The sequence below is a fragment of the Phaethon lepturus genome, unplaced genomic scaffold (genome assembly GCF_000687285.1).
Source record: "Phaethon lepturus isolate BGI_N335 unplaced genomic scaffold, ASM68728v1 scaffold418, whole genome shotgun sequence".
Classification (NCBI taxonomy): Eukaryota; Metazoa; Chordata; class Aves; order Phaethontiformes; family Phaethontidae; genus Phaethon; species Phaethon lepturus.
The window spans coordinates 36,938-63,057 of NW_010555267.1; the positions used below are offsets into that span (position 1 = coordinate 36,938).

General features: G+C 36.5%; 1 protein-coding gene across 1 annotated transcript in view; it reads left to right on the forward strand.

The window, feature by feature from the left end:
- The first annotated feature begins 3,438 nt into the window (after positions 1-3,438).
- CDH9 (cadherin 9, type 2 (T1-cadherin)) overlaps positions 3,439-26,120 on the forward strand; it is a 67,460-nt gene continuing 44,778 nt past the window's right edge. Inside the window, exon 1 of the mRNA XM_010292086.1 lies at positions 3,439-3,666. Coding sequence (XP_010290388.1) covers positions 3,439-3,666 — 228 coding nt within the window. The remainder of the gene's footprint in view (positions 3,667-26,120) is intronic.

The following is a 26,120-nucleotide window of genomic DNA, read 5'->3' on the forward strand; positions in this document are numbered from 1 at the left end:
AAGCGGGAAATAATGGGATATATCTTTTTTTTTTTCAGTCATTCCAAATACTGAGTCTTACCCTTCTGACATGAAGGATACTACTTTTCCTCTCAGCAATAGTAAAGTCCTTCTGTTAATTAGCAAGGAAATCAGTAGAGGGCAGCACTACACAGAAAACCACACATTTTAAACACTCTCAGATTAAGTTCTGCCCTGGCTGGGACAAAATATGGGAATTTAGATTCCTCTGAGAAAAACAACTTTGTTAAGAAATTGGTGTTTGTACAGAAATAATTTCTTATAGCATGCTCAGAGCATCTGTGCACAGTGCATTGTGGTCCCTTGAACTGCTGCTTTTACTTTTCCAGACTACACCAGAATTCTTTGTTTCAGTATTAAAATACACCTTCTGAGTCTACCAAATGCAACTCCTGATCCAGTCGAACAGCTGACTACGAGGCAAGATGCATAAGCCAATGACCACCTTGAAGTATTTCTTTGAGTAGAAAGAGTAGTATAAACATTTTATGCATTTGAATGAGTATGGCAATTAGTGTTTGTACAGAAAAGAATGAGTGCAATTTTCCTGAAATTAAAAATGTGCAGTTTTGAAAAAGCAAAAGGGAAGCATTTGAAATTTGAAATTTTATTTCCATTTGAAATTATTGCAAAACTGAATATGCAATCACACCTCTCCAAATGGACAAATGAAAATACATTGATGTCCCCTATCTTTCCCCCTGTTTAAAAAAAGAGTAAAAATAAACCAGATTAAATAATTTGAGTGTTAGATTAGTCTAAGTTTTGAAATAATGACATTTTGAAGAAAAAATTTAAACTGTTTTACTTTTTTGATAACTTATTTTTCACAGCAGTCTTCCAAGGCTTAGAGGTTTTGTAAAATATATTTTTCAGGATTTTTAGTAGTTTCATAGATTCACTGTGTGTTAAAATTTTTCCAAATACATGTGTAGTTTTCAGGGCTTTTTGTTTGTTTTGTGGCTCATTTTGTTTTAATGCAGAAGAGCTGACATGTTCCAAGAAATAATAGAAATAAATCATTCATGACCTTAAATATATAAAAACATAAAATTTATTGGAAGATTTAAGTAGCAACACATCACTGATATACAAAGCAAAAGCAATCAAAACCAAAATTTGACCAATATGAATATTTGAACATGTTATCATTCAGAATGTATATAATTCTTGAACTACAGTCCAACAAAAAGTGCGTAATGCTGCTGTGAAGGAGCACTGCTTGAGTACACATCAAGCAAGAGTATGTCAAGAAGAGATAAGAGACTTCAGAGCCATTCGACAACCTTGATAATCTGCCTTTTGAGTACAGTATTTTCAAAAGTAGTTCCTGTTGTTGTTTACTATAATTTTACAATACTTTAACCAAGATTTAATTACAAAGTCTGAAGAGGCCTTGCAATCTGCCTCAGAAGGTGCAGTGAGCTGGATTTCAAGATCTAGATGATCATGTCTTATGCTCTACATTGATAAATAAGTGTATTCAGTGGTAACAACTACTTCAGTCTATATTATACAGGTAATTAAAATCATCAAATTCAGATACGGATAAAAAATTGGCTGAGGTTTTTCTTTTTCTTTTGATCTGTGTCCAGTAAGTTTCAATCACAGGGCAAGATCATCATGTACACAATGTGTTTTCCAGTTAATTTCAAAATTTACTGGTGTTAAATTAGCCAAAAGAGAGATCCCCTTTGCCCCTCTGCATGCAACAGGAACTTACTGAGCATTTCAAGGGAAAAAAGAAGATTTGAGTATAACTACAGAATTCAAAGGAAATACATCCACTAATGTATGCCAAGATCTATGTACAGTCATGATTTTATGCAAATAGAGTTAATTTACTTTGTGCTTTGATTCTTCAATTAAAATAAAGAAGTAAAAGAAAGTAAGAGTTTTCCTGCATTATATTCATGGTATTCTGCATAAATTTGACACCTATTAAATTGTTTTCTTTTTGTTTTTGAACATGATGTTAGAAAGTGATAAATATTCCAAGCCTTCACTTCTTGCTCTGCTAAAACTCTGTTTGAAGTTACTAAAACGCCAAGGCTTTGATCCTTCTTCAGGATCGCTAGTTAAGATCCTGAGACCATATAGAATATCATTATTTTAAGGAAAAATTCACACAAGGGCACAATTCTGGGGCATCTTACTGCCACACATTTCTATCTTTTTGTACAGAAAAAGACTGCCTTCACCTCCCCTAAAAAAAAAACCAAAGTGAAAGTAGCTGCTGGTAATGTTGGGTTGTGGGAGAAAGGCGGATGGGTATGTATTTTTTATTAAATTTCAAAATTTCAGTATTCTAAAATTTCTGGGTGTTGTAGCTTCATGCTACTGTCACTGTTCATGGACTGGGAGTCCCAAAGCAAATGACACTTTTGCTGCTGAATTATTTTCCTACGCTTTCTGTAACATACAATGACAGCTCAGCTAAAGATATCCTAAAGCAAAACCAGACTTGACAGGAAACCCAGGTTATGGAAAAGACTGGGACGTCAGACACCTCTAGTTGTATTGCCGAATAAAGAGTACGTGTTTTAAAAAAAAAATCCTTGGTTTTGATTAAATGTTGGTTACAAACTTCCACACAAAACACCAGTGACAATTTCAGAAAAATAATTATAACAATGTTTCTATATAATGAGAATTCCTATTCATTCAGGAGGGGAAATAAAATACATTCGAAATGCAGAATTCTGTGCCAAATGTAGAATTTTGTTAACCTCAGCAGGATTCTTATGAACCGAAACTTAGCTAACAAATACTTTTTCTCTCTTGAATAAGGAATCTGTTGAAGGCATCAATAACACTTTAAATTTCATCTTACATTATGAATTCCTTTGCGTAGAAACAGAAGTGGATCCTCCAGACAAACTGGGGCTAGCAAGGGGGAAAAAGGAGTTGTATTAATCATGAAGTAAAAAAAAATTCAGATTTGCAGGCAATTCTGAACAGATAGTAAGAGATGACAGCATCAGGCTGAGCTAGGAGAGATGAGGTTGGAAGGTTTCTTTCTATCTGGGCTGGTTCATTGTGTCAGGATGCTGCTGGTAGCTAAAGTTTTCAGAAGAAGAAATATTTCACTCAGATTGTGTTTTGAATTAATGGCTATGTACACTGCGAGAGAATGAAATAGAAAAAGATAAAGGAGACATTAAAGAACTTGACTTAGAACTCTCTGGGTAATTTTTATGGTTATATATCATTTCCATGGGTTATTGTCATGATCACTAGACTGTTTGGTATTCCTGTTTCTCTAAGGTCATGGCCTTCGGGAAACAAAATTATTGCAACTTACTCAAATAATTTTCTCCATCCCCTAGGTCCTACTTACCAGAGGGATATAAGATTTGAAAAATTTGTTCTGGTGAATTATTAGAGGAGTAGAGGCTAACAGCATCTCTGTAAAAGATGAGGACTTACTCCTTCATGACAGTTTTGCTTTGGAGCTGTATGTTTCATGTGATTCATATGATGCCGTCCCAAAAAAGGACTAACAAGCACTCACGCAGTGAAAGGATAACAGGATTGTCAGAGAATGATGGAAAAACACTGCACCGCACCAAGCGTGGTTGGATGTGGAATCAATTTTTCTTGCTGGAAGAGTACACAGGTCCAGATACACAATACGTGGGCAAGGTAAGCCTGGTGTATAAAGGATACTTTAGAGGTGATACATCTAATACCCTTGGTATTTTCCCTCCTTCTCTACAGTTGTTTTGCTTTTTATAGAGCAATGTTCCAAATGTCTCATTTAAGTCAAAGCAAGCACGTCATTCACCACCTGAAGCTTCCATGATTTTTCAAAGTTGTGGGAGAAATGAAGTAGTTTATCGAAAAAAAAATAGAGAACTGTTCAGACTAAAATATCCCAATTCCTTATTACATATGCCCATGCAAGTTTTATCACTGAATCATTTCTAGTTTTCAACTGTTATACATAAATATTAGATACATGAATAGAGAAGGTATACCTTCATTCATCTACCTCATGGCATTTGCCAGTATACTGGGTTGTGTACTTCCTCAAGTGAAATATAGAATTCTATTTATTAATAATAAAATTGCTGTCTGTGCATGATGGCAAGTATGGATAAAGTGTTTGAGGAGAAAAAAAATCTGGTTTTCATCAGTTCTGCAATAAACTGTGATCTTAATGGCTCAAAATGCTTTCAATTTTTTGAGACCTATCTACATCAGCTGTTGCCAACAACACCTCTGAATTCCAGCTGTCTGCAGTCCTACCTTTTCTGATAACACACAGCTCAGACATTTCCAGATTTTTAGCCCTTTGTGGTGTCTCACCATCCACAGATCTACCTTGTGTTTTGATATAAATAAACAATATGGTAGAGTCCTAGAGTATGCACAGCCACCACCCAATATGACTTACAAATTAGTATATTTATCTTAAGATACTAAGTCCATTAATGTGGACTTATAAATGTCCATTGTGTCATTCATCCACAATGCTGTCACTAGCTTGAATTGTCAGGTAGTCTTGAATTGTTTCTCACTTTCTGGTGCCTAAATACCAGACTGAGACATTTTTAATTAAAAGACTCCAAAATTTTTTTGAACATTGCTAATATCTCTGGGTCATGGGAGGCATGATTGTCTGGAAAATACGGAAATCATCTATCTTTATTAAGAAACGAATGTTGAAGAAGCCAACCATGGTAACAATGAACATGATTCTGACCTTGTTTATACCAACAGTACATCCATATAGTTCTGTTTTCAGTGAAATTAATTCTGACTTGCAGTAGTGGAAATAAGATGAAGGCGAATAATCCTATTGCTAGATCTGTTTATCAATGTGTAGAATAGGAAGGTTTGTTGTAGGCAACGGGATCTTCAATAAATAGTGAACTAACTGCATGGAGAGATTTCTAAACAAAATTTGGTTGGAATTACCTTTTCATATTGAGTAAACTTGCAAAGAAATCCAATAAGGTATACAATAATATATATCTCCATAAGTGTAAGTTCTACCTACTCACAGAAATATTTTTTTGTAAAAATAAAAAGCTGTCATAGAGGAGGAGTACCAAACATGAGCTGACTGCAGTTTGAATCCCACTGTTACAGATGAATGGACTCCAAACCATCCATGCCATTCTAAACATCAAATAAATTAAGCTTACATCAAGGCTGTCATCACCATCTCTCTTTCACACAAGGAATACCTACATGGTATATTGAAACAGATGCGAACTTGCTCGGCACTTATTCCAAACTTAAAGCCATTGGACCTTATTACCATAGACCTAAGTCCAGGAAGGAAAACAAATGGCTGTACAGCAGTTGGATCTGAGATGATTAATTTCTTACAACTAAGATAACATGTTGAGATTTTTCACATTTCAGTGCAAAATATTATACAGAGGCCCTGAGGGAGAGGTCAGCATTCGGCTTCTCTAAACAGGTGGAATCATCCCAAATATTACCCTGTGTTTCAAAGAGATGGAGTTGGGTTTTAGTGATAAACCCCATGTGGTTGCATTAACTTTAGAACAGTTTATGACATGACAAAATGATTATAGTTCTGTCCTCAGTGGTATAAAACCACAGTAAATCCATTTGAGTTAGTTCAAATTATTCTAGGTACACATGACATAGAGGACCAAGAGGGAGTTGCTACAAGAAGTCAACTAAGGAATTTCTTTAAAAAAAGACAAACTTTCTTGAACAATGTTATTCTGAGAAAGGCTTAAATCTCAGGTTTAGTATTCTCCTGCTCAGAGAGATGTAATTAGTAAACTGGTATGTGTGAAGAGAGAGCATTTTTATTTCAACCCACAGGGACTGGTTCATAGAAAGTATCCTTACCCAGTCTCTCTTTAATATGGATATGCACAGGCAGATGGATTACTTGTGTGGAATAATAAATGTTGTACTAAAAATTAAATAAACTCAATTAAGAAACTTATCAGGAAATAAACTTCAAAGGGATCATAGCCATAATATTAAAAGTTAGTTTTCCCTCCTCAGTTCAATTTTCAAAAAATTTTGGTCTGTTAGGTCGTTGTGTGTTATATAGTTGATGCTACTTTGTTGATGTTTTATTTTCTTATTGTGGTGGGTTGACCCTGGCTGGATGCTAGGTGCCCACCAAAGCTGCTTTATCACTCCTATTCTCAGCTGAACAGGGGAGAGAAAGCATAACAAGAATGCTTGTGGGTCAAGAGAAGGACAGGGAGAGATCATTCAGCAGTTACTGTCATGGGCAAAACAAACTTGACTTGGGGAAAAAAATTAATCTAATTTATTATGAATCAAATTAGAGTAGAGATAATAAGAACTAAAACCAAATCTTAAAACACCTTGCCCCCACCACTCCCTTCTTCCCAAGCTCAACTTCATTCCTGATTTCCTCTATCTCCTCCCGCCCCAAGCAGCACAGCGGGACAGGGAATGGGTGTTGCAGTCAGTTCATCACATGCTGTCTCTGCTGCTCCTTCCTCCTCAGCAGGAGGACTCCTTCCCATCTTCCCCTTCTCCGTGGGGTCCCTCCCACAGGAGACGGTCCTCCATGAACTTCTCCAATGTGAGTCCTTCCCACAGGCTGCAGTTCTTAGGGAACTGCTCCAGCCTGGGTCCCCCCAAGGGTGCCGTCCTTCAGGAACAGACGGCTCCAGCGTGTGTCCCCCACGTGGTCACAAGTCCTGACAGAAAACCTGCTCCAGCCAGGACTCCTCTCCCCATGGGGCCACAGGCCCTGCCAGGAGCCTGCTCCAGCGTGGGCTTCCCATGGTGTCACAGTCTCTTTTAGGCATCCACCTGCTCTGGCGTGGGGTCCTCCCCAGGCTGCAGGTGGAGATCTGCTCCACTGTGGAGCTCCATGAGCTGCAGGGGGACAGCCGGCCTCACCATGGTCCTCACCATGGGCTGCAGGGGAATCCCTGCTCTGGCACCTGGAGCACCTCCTGCCCCTCCTTCTTCACTGACTTTGGTGTCTGCAGAGCTGTTTCTCTCACATATTCTCACTCTCTGGCTGCAGTTGCTGTGTGCCATTTTTTTTCCCTCTTCTTAACAATGTTACCCCAGAGGCGCTGCCACTGTTGCTGATTGTCTCAGCCTTGGCCATCAGTGGGTCTGCCTTGGAGCCGGCTGGCATTGGCTCTGTTGGACATAGGGGAAACTTCTAGCAGCTTCTCACATAAGACACCCATGTAGCCCTCCCCACTACCAAAACCTTGCCATGGAAACCCAATACTGTTCTGAGTGCATTCTATTACTGTTAGTGGGGTAGGATCACTCGCTATGACATAAAGGGATAAAATTTATTTACTAAGAAGAGTGGGTACATGGGATGGAGGGCTATTCTGTGACATCTACACACCTGTCACTCCCACCGCTCAGCCCCTCATCCCAGTTTAGACCAGCAGTAGGGACCCAGGGGAACTGGACACTTGCTTTGACTGCTGGACTGTCCAAGTCCTGGCTGGAAGTCTGGCTCCTACAAGGGCATTTCTGCCTTGTGCTCTGGTCCCACTCTATGTCAGAGGTGCCAGGAAGGAGGAGACTCTCCCCCATATCTGAGGTGTTATCATCTTAAGTAGAGCTTTTTAAAATTAGATTGTCAGTAGCCAATGGCCTCACTACCCAAGCAGCCCCAGGACGATCTCTTTCCCCATATCTCAGACAAATAGCAGTTGTTGCTGGGGTTACTCTTACCCATCTGGTATCCTTCCTAATTATCTTCCAGGAATGGAAAGTGGTTAACAGCTCCATCACCCCTGATTTTTATTTCTTTCCTGCACATATCAGACTAGTCTAAGCACTTAGAGCTGGCAGCTGCAGCCATGGTCTCATACATCTGAGCGGTGCTTGTTGGTCGGCTTCACGCTGTGACAAGAAGTAACTAAAAATGAGGCCTGGTGAACTTGTAAGGTAGATGAAAAACCCATCTCCATGCAAACCTGGTGCATGGTTTCCAGACTGCTAACGGGAGTAACACATTGCTAATGGACTCTGAGCAGCTAGAACAGAGCATATGTTCCAAATTACAGTTAGATAGCTTTTAGACAAAGGTAGTGGTAGTGATGATAGGTGACATAAAATGGAGGCCAGTAAGTGCATCTAATGCACTTAGCAGAAATAGAAAATATTGTCTGATGAGCAAAGTAAGTTAGCATTCTACAGGTGCCAACAGGCTTGATGGTTAGAACAATTGTAGTAAGGAAATTACTCAGAGACCTAAATCACCAACCACCCTTCAGGGACAGGCAGGGCATATATGCAGAAAAATTGCCTTGTGAATGCAATGGGTGTCAAGGTAAATCCAGACAACTTACAGTATATCCATCACATATCTTTCTTTCCTTCTCCCAGTTGAGAGGACTCATCTGTCTGATATACTGGTGCATGTATAAAAAATAAGTGCATAGGAAGCCTTTAAATTTGTTGTCCTATTACTTGTATCTGCGACAGTGCAGGAACTGCTTATTACATCCTTTGATTTCTTATCCTTTTAAATTATATTCAGGAAATGCTTAGAGAAACCAGTGGCTCCATCATGCTAGGTGATGTACAAAAAGTGCATAGGGAGGCAACATTTTTCTGGAGAGTTTGCAGCTGAAATATTCAGTCAGACACAGGTAAGGTAAGCAGTATCACAGAGTTCTCTTTAAAAATTTGGCAAAGAAAAAAACTGTAAAAATTTCTAAAATGTAAAAATGACCATATTCTTTCAAAATGCCTGTTGCATATTGTGAATGTTGAATATGTCAATGAGATCATCAATGTAAGTAATTTTCAGAGGAGGTAGTGAGGGAAACTGTAAAGCTCATTCTGCCTACTAAGAATTCACAAAAAAGGAAAAGAAAAAGTGGATAACAACGTATATGAGCTTCTCTCATATACATATATGAGAGAAGCTTCTTTTTAAAGGAAAAGAAACAACTGGCAATGATTTCTGAAATATGACGGGGTTGAGAAAATAAAGCACCTGACTGTATATCACACTGTGACATTCCTTGCTCTCTGGGATCTCCCTTTCTTTCACTAGGGAGGGGCCGTAGATCCAACTTCTCAGCTGCTACTAACTTTAAGCCCAATGCAGAACCTAAGAAATGAAATCTAAAACACTGACCTATGAGAAAAGTCTACCAAATTTACTCACTTCCTAAACAAAAAAATCCAAAGAGATAATAATCTAAAAAAGGACATGCAATTTAGGAAGTATTAAAATGCTGATTGCAATGATGTTCATTAATTAAAGAAAAAGCTAATAAAATGCACAGAAGACTCTAACCAAACAGCCCTTTAGGGATAATTAGTTTTATTTTCCAAAGCTAATACTGATTTTATGTGTCCCCATTTCTAAGTAACTTATCTGATACCCATGGAATGGGCATTGGTTGTGTAAAATGCCAAATATCCCACCTCTTGAACTCTAGTTCTTATGAAATATCCTAGGTGGGAAGAAATAGGCCTCATCAAAATCATCCACGTTCGAAAACGCAGTCCTTTATGCTTTGCAACAATACACTTAAGTGATTTAAAGAGATGAGAGATTTTCCTTCCTTTTAAGAAACTCAGTTAAATTTTTTACATGAAAGCTAGTTTCTCCCTATATCAAACAGGCACTTTGCTAATCAAAGGCTGCTAATCTTGACGGGCAGACAATGTGTGAAGATTCATGCAATGCGTGTTAGACCCAATCATGAACTGTACAATCAGATGCCTGTCATATCCCAGAATTTAGAAACAATAAACAAACAACAACAACAAAAACACTTTTGTACACCACCTGCAATCTTTCTTTTTCATATTAAGGGAGGAAATACAAAATCAGATAAAAAAGAACTGACACTGCTCAAAATTAGCTGCTCCATCAATAACCACCTGTTTAATAACTTCCATAAAAATAAATGAAGTAGTCTTTATATCATCAGCATCATTTAAATTTGATATAAACTGAAGAAAATCTCTGTTCTGCCCCCAGTTAAGCAGTGAGTTTGATTCATGACATTTTCCTCTGTGTCTTATTAAGAAATATAAAGTGAAAAGTATTCAGGAGGTGGGTTTTTTTGTGGGGGAGAAGGTTTTTTGGTTTTGTTTTGGTTTTTTGGGGTGCAGGTTACAACATATATTTAAATGCAACCATTTATTTCTTTTAGTTTGCACTTACAAATATTCAGGCTTCTACAAGTGAGGTTGCTTCCTATAGCAACCTGCCTTATCAGAAAAGAGAGAAAGATGAAAAAAACTTCATGTAAAAATTCAAGAAGACTCACTGAATTACCAACCTCACCAAACTGGCTGTTATTTAATACAAAACTTCACCCAGTTGCTCCCTTATACAGTGTTTTTTCTTCCTTATTTAACGGATAGTATTTCCTTGTAAATAGAGACTGAAAATGTACTAATGCTTGGAAATATTATTTCACATTACTTTGATCGCTGCCTTTGGTACACAACAAAAATCCAGAGCAGGCTCCCTCTTAATATGTGAAGCAGCAGAGAAGTCAGAAAATGGGATCAGTGAAGCCCTCACTCCATTAGTCTTATCTCAGTTCATCCATGTCCTCCCAACATGTTGCCGAGGCCTTGGCCATTCTCAGCCTCCGCTCTGAGCAATTTGGGAGGAAGCTTATGGCCCAAACAGGTGACCCACTGAGCTGGCTCTTGACAACACTGCAGTGCCAAATTCTGCAGTAACCTGAGTTTCTTCATCTTGAAACATAATGTTCTCATCTGCTGCAAAAGTATTTTTTTTTATTAATTACCTAATATCGCTTTCTTTATGTACTGAATTTTATCTTGATCTTGCCTTTAGAGTATGTGAGAGCACTTACTTTTTCACTTGTGCCTTTAATCAATTTATGCAATTAATCCATAAGGATCCCTTTACAGCATTTGTTAATTTCCCTCCACAGAGTCAGTTTAAGAACTACCTATTCTCTAGGATGAGAGAACATACAGGTGCAATATATTTTCGTTGTTGCAAGTATGCCCTCCACTTTTCAACAGATGTATCCCACTTGTCTCATTTGCAAAAATGTTGCATTCAGTACAGCACCTAAATGCTGCTAAAACCAGCTCATTTCTTTGACATCTTTTGACTTAGTGGTATGATAAATTTCAAAAAAAGAACCGAATCATAAACAATCATATGTTGCTGACATATAATCATTTAGAAGTGTAATTCAACTGGGGTAAGATTTCATCACATTCTTAATATATTCCATCTACCATGCACTCTATCCCAAATCCATTAGAACACAGCTTTGGAAGCAGATTTAATTTTTTCATTAGAATCTCTGCTTTTAAAGTAAAATCAGTATTTTAAGATTAAAAAAAAAGAAGAAGAAGAAAAATTAGTGGGCTCTCCTACATCTCCTTCTTTTGTCTTTACCCTTCTCTCTCAGACCCCAAATTTTTCCTTGTCTTTGGATGAATACTGCAGAAATAATGACACATCAAGACAGAAAGAAAAAAAGCCATATAGTCAGAAAAGATCAAAGAAATGGTAAAAAGACTCAGACAAATATTTTTAAAAATGAGAAATGGAAAGACCATTTGACTAAAAAAAAATATTAATAAATTATCTCCACTTTTCATTCTTCAGGTAGCACATTTTTTTCAACAAATATTTGATCTAGTTTCAAGCATCTATTTCTCTAGGCAAAAGAATCCCTAAAATAAAACTGAAATGGACAAGTGTAAACCAAGAAAAAAAGGTTAAATATAATGCCACAAGTCCGTGTGTCCAGCTACATGCATAACTTATCTACAAATACGAATGAAGAGCCATAGCTTGTTTAAAAATAACTTATTTACTGAAGGCTTCCAACGTAAACCTTATTGAAAAATTGCTGGAAGCAAAATTTATTTTTTTCAAAAAATGATAAAACCTGAAGTTTTTGACAAAATTTGATTGGTACTTTTAAAAAGAAGGCTGGAGGGCCATGGGAGAAAATGATTAAAGACAAATGCTACATCTTCCAAAAACAATAGGACTGTTATCTTTTGGAGAAATGATAGCAGCTCATTTCTGACAACGTAAATACATTTTTAATTGTTCCAAAAATAGTGAAGAGATCTAATCACATCATGCATGACCCAAGTATAAACAGTTTAAATACAAAATATCTTGAATGTTACATTGTAATGATAGGTCTAAGCCAGAATTTTGTCAAATTTGGACATCATATTTTACAAAATAAAGAATCATTTCGGAAAACAACTGCAATGATCAGAGACCTTGAATACATGAATAACAAGAGTGCGTTGACATTGTTTGGTACAGATAGAGCAGCTGTCATGAGATCTGACAGCTTCTGTTCCTTCAACTACATAAAAGACTGCTAAAAAAATAATCTCCAGTTCTTGTCATGTTCAGGGTAAGAAGCTGGGTTCATATTGTCATAAGGTTGATTTATATTCAACATCAGGAAAAAGTTTTGTATGGCAAATACAGTCAATACAGTGAAGTACTAGGTAAAGATCACTCAGAGAGACAGGATTATCTTGATATTGGAGGTTTTCATGACAAACTAAAAAAACATGTGCCAGAAAGTCCACACTGATCCTACCTGGATGCAGGTGAGTAGTGCAGATTATCTCTTTAGGTTCCTGTCTGTTGTGTTTGCAAGGATTCTGTGTGTGTTTTTCAAGTTCAAATGCTAAATCAGCTAAACTGCATGTGAAAAACAAAACTAAACCAAGAATAAACCAAAATAAATAAATTCTATTTTATTTAATAATAATATAATATTTAATAATAACATGACTAAAAGAAAACTAAACCAACGACATAAGAAATGAGGAAAAAACCAAAAGTGACAACTTCATCCATAGCATAAATATAGGCATCTGAAAAATTACCCAGCTACTTTTAAGGCTAAAGCCAATACAAGACAATTTAATAAAGGCAAACCAATAATAATTCCCCAATTCTCTTCCCTTTTCCCTCTCTCCCTCCATGGTCCTCCTCTCAGATGTGGAAAAATTATGCTCACCCAATACCCAACATAGCAGCAAAGGCTACTGTGCGGCGTGGTTTATTGCTCACTACGATGCTTGCTCCTTGTTTATCACAGCTCCCCTTCCCCAGGGATCTCCTGAGTGTGCTCAGAGCACCCGGGGGTGGGCCACGACAACAGAAATGGGGGGCTGGGGCCCGCACAACGGAGGCCCTCCCTTATGGAATTTGCTGGGACTGAGGGTGTTGACAAGCTATAGAAAACCAAGGCTTAAAGTAAAAACACCTGATTTAAAGACAAATGGGCACGGACAATGGAGTTCTCTTCTGTCTCCAGTGGTAAATTCCAGTTGCTATTTAAAACCATTTTCATTTTAATAAAAACTGGCTTTTCTGAGCTTAAAAGCCTCACGGTCTTGGCAAGCTCCTTAAGCGAAAAGGCCTAAGCAGGTCTGTCTCAAAGATCTGGCTGGCTCAGGAACCTGCCACAATAGGAAATTGTTATTCATAGAATAGCCCTATCTTCTTATTTCAGCTTCATAGGCTGGTATTTCTTAGCCTTGCAGCTTTGGAAGAGAAGCTTTTCTCTTCCACAGCCTGTGGGAAGAGAAGATTAGACTAGTAGCAATCTGCCGACCTATCATTATCTGTCATCAGGTAATCATTTATTGTGAATGAAAAGGTGGGAGGGTGAGGAAAATGTATTTCACAAGATACTTTTCATGATGTTGTATATTTATTGCATTGATTACATTATGGGAGTGATTCTGAAGAGGGGAAGTGTTTTGACTATATTGTGGTTTACTGGTACCTGCCAGCCGGCTGACAAAAAGGGTGCGAAACGCATCAGAGCAAATCAATATGTGACTACTTAGGAAGGGCAATTTGACTGCATCAGAGGTGGTATTGTGCAACATCTTCTCTGCCAGAGAAAGGTTTATGAACAGTCACCTTGAAGACAAACAGAGGAGCTGTCAACAAGCAACTGTCAAGAACAGCAAGTCTTTTCTTCCTGTATGTGTCTGATACATCAAATCCTGTCCATTGCAGGAATCATCACATATTTCAGCCTTCTAGAAACTGAAAAATATGTTATTCTAGCCAATGTAATCAGTCAATTTAACACTGTGCTGGGTATCAATCAAAAGAGGGATCTGTGATCTCTTATCTGTAATAGATACACATAACTACGGTCAAATCCATGCTGCATGTATTGCCGTAGCAACACAAACACACTGGGCTAACTTCTGCTCTCTCTTATATCAATCTGTGGTCAAGAAACTCTGCTGAAATATCTCTTTTCTGTTTTTACCCAGCAGAGTGTTGTAAAAAGAGTGAGAAAGTATTCCAGCCTCCACAAACATTTCAGAAGTTATAAATTCCTCCCTATCACCCCTCACATTTCAGAGACAAGTATGTCCATTTCAGATAGAAGCCATCATACCATTTTTGTCAAATTGGGCGTGTGAGGAAGTAACAATCAGGTTGATAATATTAAATGAGCTTTAACCTTAACTGAAGAGAAATTGTTTTTATATATGCTCCATCTCCATAGAGGGAACCTAAGGCGAAGTCTTAGCCCAAACCCTGCCATAAAAATAATTGATGCTGGAAATAATTATTAATAAAATTTGATTGAATATTTCCTTTATGTACATTTTGCTTTATTTTTTCCATTTGTAAAATGTAATTGCCAACACTTACCTAATGAAGCTTTTCCTCAGAACATGTCTATGTATGAAATGTTCCCACACAGTATTAGAAAAAAAGCTCTGGAATATCATGAGAACAGCCACAAATCAGCCATTTGATTGAAAGCAGAGCTTGAAGTATTGGGTTGAATAAGATATCAAGGCACACTATGAAAAAGAGGAAAAAAACAGAACTAAATATTTAGTGATTACTTACCTGGTGAACAGTGTTTGAATGCTTGAATTTGTGATATAATTTATTGCTTTAACTTTTCCTAACGCATAAAAATAACAAACACAGAAGTATTAAGTGGGATATTGTTATACTTCTACTCAAGCATTCATAAAATGCATTTACCTAACTTAAAATTTGTGATTGCTGCCACCACCTGTAGCCCTTTTTGCCCCTTGAACTTTTAGCTGTTGCTACATATTTCTGATTAAGAGCTGAAATAGATTTAGTTTGAAAATATTGAGAACAAATTTGGTTCTTACAAAAAAGTTCTCGTTTACAACTTCCATGCAGCTTAAGTGGAATTAACACTACTATATCACACTGTTAAAAATGTTGCAACTACTGATGCAAGCTTTAAAAATGGTGTTTTTCTGATAGTTCAGTCTTACAGAGACTGTGGAAGTAAGCACATTTTTCTTTTTAATAAGCATTTGTGATGAATAAACACTGTCAAATACCAGGAGGTAACAGAACATTGAATGTTCAAATATAACTGTGTCAGGTAGCTGACTGATAGGACTGAATTAACAAACGAAAAGTTAAATATAGAAAATATTTCCTTACCTTGTCTCTCTACCACTGCAGCGTTTGCATTTAAAAGTGCTGAGACTAAAGATCATTCAAATCAATATTTTTTAAAAAAATAGAAAAAGTTACTGTATGTCCTGTGTAACACAAGTGACTAAAAGAACTAACCATGTATATTTATCTTTAATTTTAAACCTATATTAATTAGATATAAACAAATGGTGTGAACAATAAAATGAATGTAAAGAGGAATTTGGCATGGAAACAAGTATTCCTGTATATATCATTGCTGAAGTAAATGGAAGTGGGGTTGTTGCAAGAAAGCAAAATAAATCATTAAAGTTTTTTTAATCTGTCTCTCTAAATTTCACAGAACATGAAAATATATTCATCTCTGTACAGGCTAGTAATTGTAACGAAGAAGAGGTCACAGTCTGATTCCCACCCATTCCATATGAAAGATTTAGAATCACATGCAGAAAGGAATGAAGTGAAGGGCAAAATGTGAATCTATCACAGAATAAATTCTTTAGTCCTTCAAAAATACTGTTAATGGAGGGAAACGGGAATGACCCATTCTCTTTTCATTCTATTAGAGGTACTGCAATTAACTGTCTTTGTACTTCAGGTGGCTAAATCCCGTCTAGCTTAAAAGAGTGTAAAAGAAAAAGAAACAACAAAAAACCCCATAGTGTAAAATCATTTTATTCTTCTAAAAAGCTATGAGAATATATATGTATGTATATATATAACATTGTTTTCTCTTCAGGATAAAGAAAAGATTTATGTTGACCTCTGATGAGGATTAAAGAGAAAAGGATAAATAAAATCTTATAATGATGATGCTATGATTATTAATAATAATTTCCACTTCCATAAGTATCATTCAGTGAAATGTATTGAAGTATTTTATATTAAATGAACAGTACCTATGGTAAGACAGGCAATGACATAATATCCATTCTTCTGAGGAGAAAACTGCAGCAGAGTTGCTGAAACAGTGATTTGAGGTCACAGAGCCAGTCAATGTCAACAGTTAGATGCAGAACTGAAGAGCCACGGCACAGGGATAAATTCAGCATAATGGCAAGGCCATTATCTATTTGATGAGATCAAGGCAGAAATGTCAGCACACATCAAGAATGAAAGCCATTTAAAAAAAGAGCAGCCCTGATCCCTCATTTCGAATATTAGCAAAATCTCAAATCCTATCTTAAAACCTATCTCCAAATGGTCAACAAGACCATGGTCAACATTTTACTCTAGATGAAGTCATATGATAATTAACAAAAATATCAGGTTTACTTTGTGTGCCTTGTGCTTCTCCAAAGCATAGAGTAATTCTTTAGACAAAAACGGATTTCAGTAAAGGATGTAAACAGTCAGCATTGAAGCATCCAATTTCCCCAAAAAATCTTTTTTTTTCCATAAAGTTAATACAAAGTTAACATTGATACATTTAGATTTTTTTTTGCTTTAACCAGATGCAAATGCTTTGAATATCCATGCTGTTAAACTAACATTATTTTAACACATCCTTTATGTGCCTCATGCTGAGCTTCTTTTTCATTAATATTTGCTCTGAGAATCTAAAAAAAATTTTTTTATATCCCTCTTAAATAACTCCTGCATTGTCTAATGTTTTCATATTAATCTCACTTCATCTGATCAGCTTGCAGATTCAACTATTAAATTCAACGTACCCTTGATGAAGCAACACTGTTGGTCTGCAGGACTTTATGCTTGGTTTGGGCCTTATGCTTTGGCTTCTCTAGGCACTCCCCCTCTTTCATGGGGTTTCCATCTGAAGCCTAAGGCAGCCTTATCCTGGCTCTTCTCTAAGCCACAGTCTTCATGCTTAATCAGACAGGTACAATCAGCCGGCGTTTTATGTGGAACCCGAAGCCCATCTCAGGCCCTCTCCAAATGGCATTACACGTATCAGATTCTGTTGTGCCAGGAAACTAATTAAGTTGTTTTGATAACTATTCCAGCCATGGCCTTGTCTTTGCCATCATTGCAGTGATGACCTTCCAAAGATGTTTTTTTGAAACAAGATTTAAAAGAAACGTACAAAAAGGTAATACAAATTTTGATAAATATAAAATCAATGACAAATAAGAAAAAGCAAAAAAATGACCCTAAATATTTCTTTCCTAACTGCTGGTTTTCAGCATATTCCTCTTGAAACAATAGCTTCACTTAGGAAGCTACATTATCAAAACACAGATTCAAGGCTTGTTACTTATTATGCCCCGTCCTGATTTCAAACCTTATGCTTTGATATACCTACATTTAAGAATCTGTTTCTCAGATGTTACCAAGAGCTGGGCATGCACCTATGTGTCTTGGAGCAGGCACAGGGCAGGGAATAGCACTCAGACAGAGGAAGGCACAAGATGGATAACTCCACAGTATACTTTCACCGAGTACCTTTCAGTTGGTATGACAGTTTACGTTTCCAATACAGTCTGCAGAATAGAAATACAGCATAATACTTTAATTTAGCCTGAGTTTTTCTTTTCTGTTTGGCTAACTTTGCCAATAAATAGGCACTAGCAAAGGACCTTAGTGATGCTTTAAGTCAAACAATGACTGTATATGCCTTCCACTACTGTTTATTTGAAAGTTTAGTTTTAGATAAACATTTAAGGTATTTAAAGTATCACCATTTAACAACCACATTCTGAAATGAGTATTGAGGAATGAATGATTTCTTCTTTTGGGCAGTGTCCACAAACTATTTAGTTTATCCATTTACAAAGCTGGATCTTAGGAAATATACATCTTTTGAAATTGTGATTTGAAGCTTTGTGGTAGGGATCATCATGAATCAATAAGCATGGAACTCAAAATCATCACTTTTTAGGTTTGAAATGCATTCATGAAAAAGTAAATATGTTTTAAGAATAGTGAATAACTTAAAATATTTTGAATATTTCTGGAAACAACACGTAGTTGAGCAGCTTAGGAAAAATGCACATTTTGGAATCTGCTTCCTTTGAGTCAGCAGGCCTACAGTCTGGTTTTGTTTGTTTGGTGCTGCAAATCTGGAAGCCAATTTACATATTTTAGGCCAAAAAAGACTCTTTGATCATATTGCCTCACATTTTGACATCCTACTCTATTTCTCTTGCATTATGCTGTATGACTTTCTGAAAAACATTCAGTCTTGATCTGTAGACATCCGTCTACAAGTATACATGCATATATGTATACACACAGATAAAATTGTGACTAAAAGTAGTAAAATACTCCTGTTATTGGTGTATTCTTCAGATCATTGTAGATGACCCACAACTGGAAACAGTATAACATTGGTCAGTTCAGTATAACTTCAGTCAATGCAGTACTTGTCCAAAGTTAGGGCAACGCGCAACTAGACAAGTTGAGGGACATCAGATTCATGAAACAAAACAAAACGACACCCTCCACAGGCCCCTCTAACATGCCTGTTCTAATCTGACAGTGGTAGATGCTGGGGCTGGGGATCAGGGAATGCAAAAAAGGCAAAAATTACAGTGTACAGACTTGCATGCTCTCTCAAACCAGCCTCTGAGATAAAGAGTCTCTCCTTCGGCAAGACAAACCGTTGGTCTCCCCTACTAGAGTATTTCTTATATGCTTATTAGTGTAGAGCTGAGCCCAGATCCATTGGAGGGTAAGGGATAATCCGTATGAAGAACGTATGTTGGTTCCAGGGCCAGAGCTTTTATTCCTGCCTATCTCTGTGCACATCTTTTGGAAACTACAGTGTGTTTTGAGTGACTCTGAAACAGCAAGAAATATCACATACATGGGCAGATTTCACTCAAGTTTCTGGTGAGAGAAAAATCTATGAGGCAAAATATCCTTCCTTTTTGTGAAGCCTTTAAAATAATGATGGATTTACCAGCTGTTCCAGGGATTGATTAAAGTGACAGTGTTTGATATTATGATGTGATAATTTCTGACCTGTGGACGTAGTTGGTGGCTATAGTCACTCCCTGTAAAGCTGTATCTCATGTTATGGAACAGCCAAATGACAGTGTATGGCAAACCATAAAAAAACAGTTTGGCTCTTTTCATCAGGCTGAAAACCTGCAACCCAGCTATTGATTTGGAGAATAGAGAGGAAAGCAAACAAAGAAATTCTATGTGCTCTGAAATCCAATTCTTTGTGCAGAAGTAAAAATGCAACCACTTTTCCAGATTTGACTACAACCTAGCATATAGGGAACAGGAGATGTAGAAGGTATTCAGGGGAAGGAGGCACTTGAGAAAACAGCTCTGGTTTCCAGGACTGCCCCCCCAGGTATGAGGAGATGTACATGGAGCGAATGAATTTATCCATATTGTGTTTGTATCAGCAAAACCAAAAGACTACTAAGAATTCTGATGAACCGTTTCTGAATGAAAACCGGTTTTATCCTTACCTACTAAGTCAAAATCAGCACCTGCAGCTGATGTCAGCAGTGTTTTTCACAATATCATTCTCTAGAGAATTTGTAACAATAGAGAGCTGAACACAAGAACCAGATGCTGAAAAAGAGAAGATAAGAAAAGTAAATGTCATTTGCCTTCTTTAATATACAGTCACTTAGGTTACCATCACACACAGAGTTTGATTGTGTAATTAAGACGTTTGTGCTGATGTCACAAATTCAAGTCAGGTAATACACATTGCCATTTAGCACATACATAAAACTTTTGATTAAACACACATAAATGGAAAATTAAAGCAATGTAGATACTGCTATTGCAATGCACACTGAAGAACTACTGCAGTTATTAATATACCTTTAAAGTTTTTAATTAGCTAAAATTTTAATGATGGAGAATATTGGCTCAGCTGCTGTTGCTGTTATATCCTAGCTGCTGTAAATCTTACAAAGGTCTGAAACATACAGTGGGGGCACTGGTTAATATCCTACCTGTTACCAGCACTCAACGTATTTTCTGTGAGATTTTAGGATTGGCTGAGATGCTATATGCTTTTAGTTTAAGTGCTTTTCTTGCATTTTTTATATGAATTATTTTTTTATTTTTAGGTAATACTCATCCATCCTTGTTCACAAATACTGACTTCTTTCCCACCTCTGTATGCAGGAGCTTGGAGTAAGCTTAGAGTGATAATTACAGTCAAGTTTCCTGGGGTCAAATCAATTTGTGCTTTAATACATATTGGGTAGACTTGGAAAACTCAATCATTTTCTGTGCTATAGCTTCTGACTAAATAGCACAGTACAATCACCATATATAAATAGAAATTTGATGTAAATAGGCACATTGCTTTGTAAAAGTAACATACATATGAGCTTGTGTTTTCCTGTATTTTGCATATTTCTTCCCTCAGCTCAGGAGCTTTAACTAGAAACTGTGATTAAAAGATGTCTGAGGAATCCTAAAAGTACAGAAATTTTCTTTTTTTTCTTCTCTTTCCAGAAAGGGTCACTTTGGACACACCTGAATATCTTGTGTTTCCCTGTTCCTTCCTATTGCTTACTATTTATGCTTTACTGCTTTCATATTTCGGATTACATAAGCATATTTGAAAGAATCATACTAAATCTGACAGTTAATGGCACTTGGCCAAGCTGATTGTTCATGCCATGTACAGTTTATTATGGTCTCCCTATACATTTTCCAGAGTCAGCAGGTCTGGATATATTGCAACCAAAACTCAGTATTTTCTAGCTGTCAAACTATTAATATAATGCTTCATTATGTTAATTTTATGGAAACGTTTTTCAATCTGAAGTTATACATGGCTTGAGCCTTTTACCTTAAGCCATAAAGGAAGCACCGTAATGAGAGGTAAAATAAAGGAAAAGACTTTGTAGTAAAGACAAAGTTGTGACTGGCATGTGGAAAGCACCTTAACTGTACCAGGAGATATGAGGCTGAATATACAGTGCTTTGGTGGGGAGGGAGAAAGTTTTCCATCTGAAGCATAAATTGCACATGAAATATAAAATAAACAGAGATGTGTTCAGACAGTTGTGTTATGGCTCAGCAAAACCTTAAATAGAAATACATTTGGTATAAAAAGGCAATACCAATGTAACTCTTGGTTCAGCTTTCATTGTCACAGGGGAAAAAAAAATCTTTGTTTTTTATAGCTTCCAAATTTCCCCTGATGACTTGTGACAACCTCAAACCAAAATACCTAGCACCATTTAAACTTTACATTTTTATTGTTATGCCTCCAGCAACTGAAAGAAAAAAAAAAAAAAAGCAAGAAAATTGTAATGTCCTCCTTTAAGAAAGTCCTTTGAATTACCCACATTGAAACAAAACCCTACTCCAGTTGAAATTAACAAAAAGCATGCAATAGGCTACTGGTCCAACCATTTATAATACATGTACAGGCATACACAAACTTACCATTAGCATTTTCAGTTTAGTGTAAATATAAATACAATCTAACTTTACTGGTGTAGGTTGAAAAAAATAACAGAGAAGATTGCCATAAAATAGACTCCTTAGAAATTGCTTCATGCAGCTGTAATATGGAAGAGGAATTAAGCCCTTTAGATTGTCATAGCAAATTTACAGAAATTTTGAAAATACCTTCACAATTCTATAGGATGAATTTAAAAAATACTGTAGGGATGTTAAAATATTCTAATGTAATTTGTAGGACTTTTGATCAAAGAACTCGTTACTTCTGCTTATACACAACAGTAAATAACAAGTAAGGATGAACACCCAAGTGCAATGTTGTGCAATACACAAGGCAATGTTGTTGACAGCGAACACAGGAAGAAAAGTAACACACCATAGCTACATCTAACCTGTGGGACCCAGAACTGCTTCCCCATGCCAAGAAAAGTTTTGCATCTTCCTCCCATTCTTCCCTGTCCTGATTTGAGGAGAGCAAATACAAATAGCTGAGACAGATAGGAGCCTTTGTTCTCTCTAATATGGGACCAAGATGTTAAGAGAGTTTGGAGATCCAGGCATTTGGGCCTGGGACTGGCTGGGCATGTCCATGAAGTCACTTGTCCTCCAGGTATCAATCACCTGCCTATCTATGTGGTAAGTTTATGACATATCTGGGGGAAAAAAAAAAAAAAAAAGACTTCTGACTTTAAAACTCTGTATTTGCACCCTTTGTCCCTCCCATGTACATCTCCATTCTAGCTGTGATTGCAGCTCCATGCAATCCCGGATCCTCAACATACCTTTGAAGAGGTTCTCCTGTGTTCTAGTAGTAGTTTCACCACAGCAACGTGGAGATCAGTGTGTTCTTCATCTCCCACTAAAATATGCAGATGTACCAATTTAGTGACACTAAAAAGACTTCACTTGACCAAAACATCCCCCAACATACCTTCACTTAAAAAGGAAGGAAAGAACATTGTTCACACTTTCTAGAAGGCATTTACAGGCAAATAGGTTCTGAGACAGAAGGCCATGGGATATCAGGATTTCTCTGCTGGAGACAACTCTGTGGGTGGAGGCAGTGGAGGTACGATATCTCTCATAATAAACCTTTTTCTATACTGTGATACAGAGGCATACTGGAAACCGCCTAAGTTGTAAGCGTTAGTACAGTACCTACCACAGTGTAAACATGGATCTACCCTGTCCTTGATGTGTCTTCATCCTTTCTTTCCCTTCAACCTTCTCCACGAGAAAGATCATATCTTTTTTTCTGAATTTAGGCAACCAAACAAATATTTTCACTGTATTCATAACAATCTTCCTAGTCAGAACTAGCTCATCTTGCTCTTTTTTCCCCTTTTCTTCTGCTACAATAGTTGTACAGAAATAAATTGCAAATAAAATGAAATCTAAATTAAGTTTGGCAATTTCTGGCTTCTAAATGGGGAAAATTCATTCATATCACCATATAATTTAACTGTGTCCATTGATTCTCTCCTCCTCAATTGATTATATGTCTGCCTGACTTTAAAAGAGTTACTCTCTCTTACAAACTGCCGAGAACCAGATCAGCTGCACAGGTTACAGGAAATTTAGTAAATTTACATTGAATTAATAAAACCCAGTACTTTTAAATGTAGACCCTTAAGGAACTCTTTTCTAAGGCAACATATTTTTAGTTTTCCTCTATGTTTTCTTTTGTCATTCCAACCATTTCCTGAGCTTGAGAATTATAAGACATCTTTGCCTTCCACAGAATGCTGATATCTTCTCTACTATGTATAATAATATCAGTTTTGAGACAGTTATGATTAGCCTTAGACATACTAAGAATGCATAGTCAAATAAAATATTTCCTGAAACCAAGCAGTTATATGTTATAATCACCATTTGCTGATAAATATTGAGGACTACAATGAGGATGAACTATAAGCCAAAGGAGCAAGGCACTTAATTTAGGGGAAATAGAATAATGCTTCATAACTGAGATAATCTGTTCTTTGTTTACTCATTTACTTATTGGAAATTACAGTAACAGGGACCCATGTAAATTTATGTCAAGATTTCTTTTGAAAACATCAAGATCACAATTATCACATCACATAAAAATTCAGTTTCACAGAACTGGATAGACAGGCTAATTTGAGATGCACACTTTCCCTGCGTAATAAAGAAAAAAGATTGAGAGAGCGTTTATAAATATGCCCATATTTATAAGACATACATTGTTACGGAAATAGCTAATTGTCACTCCCCAAGCCATTACCAATCTCTTTGTGGATCCTCAGGAAAAGTTGTGTTGAGAATGTGTTTAGCCAGCCACACAGGAGACTATAGAAGAAGAAATATGCACAAAAGAATATTAAGAAATCAAGACACTTAGCAGTGCATTTTCTAAGTCATGTCTTCATTCCAATGTGTTTCAGATTAATTGATGTTGAACATTAAATGGAATGGGGATGGCATTTTTTATCGGTGTGGTCACTATATATTGAGTAGTCTAATATGTTGTCCGGTTTTGGGGGGATTTCTGGTTTTTTGTTTGTTTGCTTTCCTTGATTCCTCTAACCTGTCAGCTCTTCATAGAAACTGCAGAAAGAACGATTTATGATATGAGAAATTACACATTTGACAAGTTCATTTTATAAATGAATATATATAATATATATATTATATAAAATATAAAATACATATATTATAAATATATAACTCTAATGAACGGTATGATTCTTCTGTTTTACACAACTGGTATTTTATTTCTATAAGATGCTGGATGAAGTTTTGCTTTACTTATTTATTCTTAAATATGATAATGGCCCTCTTTTTTAACAAATTATAATGTTGCAAAATTACTTCACAAATTAATGAAGATTCCTCAAGTGTGAAGTGCAAAACAAAATATACATAGGAATTAGAAATTGTTACATGCAGAATAAATGATAGTTTGCAACTGTACTTCAAGTGATCTTTCTTATAGTAGATTGGCAATAAGAGGTTGAACTCTTCATTGCTAGGAAATGACAATCTATTGCCAAATTTATCGTGCTTGAAAATTCTGTTTATCATTTGGTAGAAACATGTGATAAGTAAGAAGCTTAAAATACCCATCACAGTTTGAGGTACTTGACACCTTTGTAGATAGTTTGAACAGACAGATAAAATAAATTAACCTATTCTCTGAGGATTTGTGTATAGTTGAGGAGCAGGGTACGGGGATGGCAATGGACAGATGTGATTTTTTTCCAGAACTACTTGTTAGCACAGAAGAGATCACTCGTCCCACTACTGGCTCATCATTGCTCCACTTCAAGAGGTTGTTGACCCTGGATTACCAGCAGAGTTGCTCGTATGAGCAATCAAAACAAGACTGGCAAGCTAGCACTATTTACATTCATAGCCCGGATCTCTGCTACCCATCTGCATCTGTCTTCTTTCAGTATATAGGACCTCTTTTCAGTAGATGACCAGCTCCCCACGTCTAGAAAGAGTTTGTAGGAATACAAAATTTCAAATAGCAAAATCTCCAATCTTAGTAAGTAAAGTGATAATTTTAAGTCAGTTTATAGTCTCTGAAAGTTTTCAAATATGAACTACACTATTACCACACCTTCAAATAAAATTATATTAAAGTAACATTCTAGATATGATTTCCAATCAAATGCATATTATGTACTTATTGTTTCTGAAAAAATTCCACATATACTATCTATTCTTATTTAAACTAAGAATTATGTTTTCTGTTTTAAATCAGGACAAACAACATAAAAATCTCGTTCTACCTCCTACTTGCTGATTTCTTTTAATTTCCAGTTCAGAATTGTGTGATGGTTTGTTTCTGTAATGGCTGCTTGTTTTTAAAGTGGGAAACTTCTAGTGTCTCTGGATATATTCCATTCTTCCTGTGCATAGCAGTCCTGACAATTAAAGACTGGGGATCTTGTAAGTTAAGTCTCTTTGTTTGCAGTCTGCCAGGCAGGCTGCTATGGAGATAATACCTGTGGGCCAGAGCCTAGTTTAATTCCTATAACAGTAAGCAAGTTAAATAAATTTCTATCAATAACAATGAGTGTTGGAGTATATAAATGTGCAGGAAAAAAACCAAAAGCCCCAGGGATTCTGATGGAAATTATTTAAAAAATACAAAAAGTATCTTTGTAAATACAGGACAAAACGTGCAGCTACTCAACTTTTGAGAACTTATATATCTAATCTGAGCCCTTACATGACTAATGTGAGTGCTATAAACAGTTTAACAAATTACTGATTAGTCAGTGACGGCTTATCTTTTGAGAATAGAGAAGTACTTCCTTACACTCAGTGTTGAGAAAGGATGTTA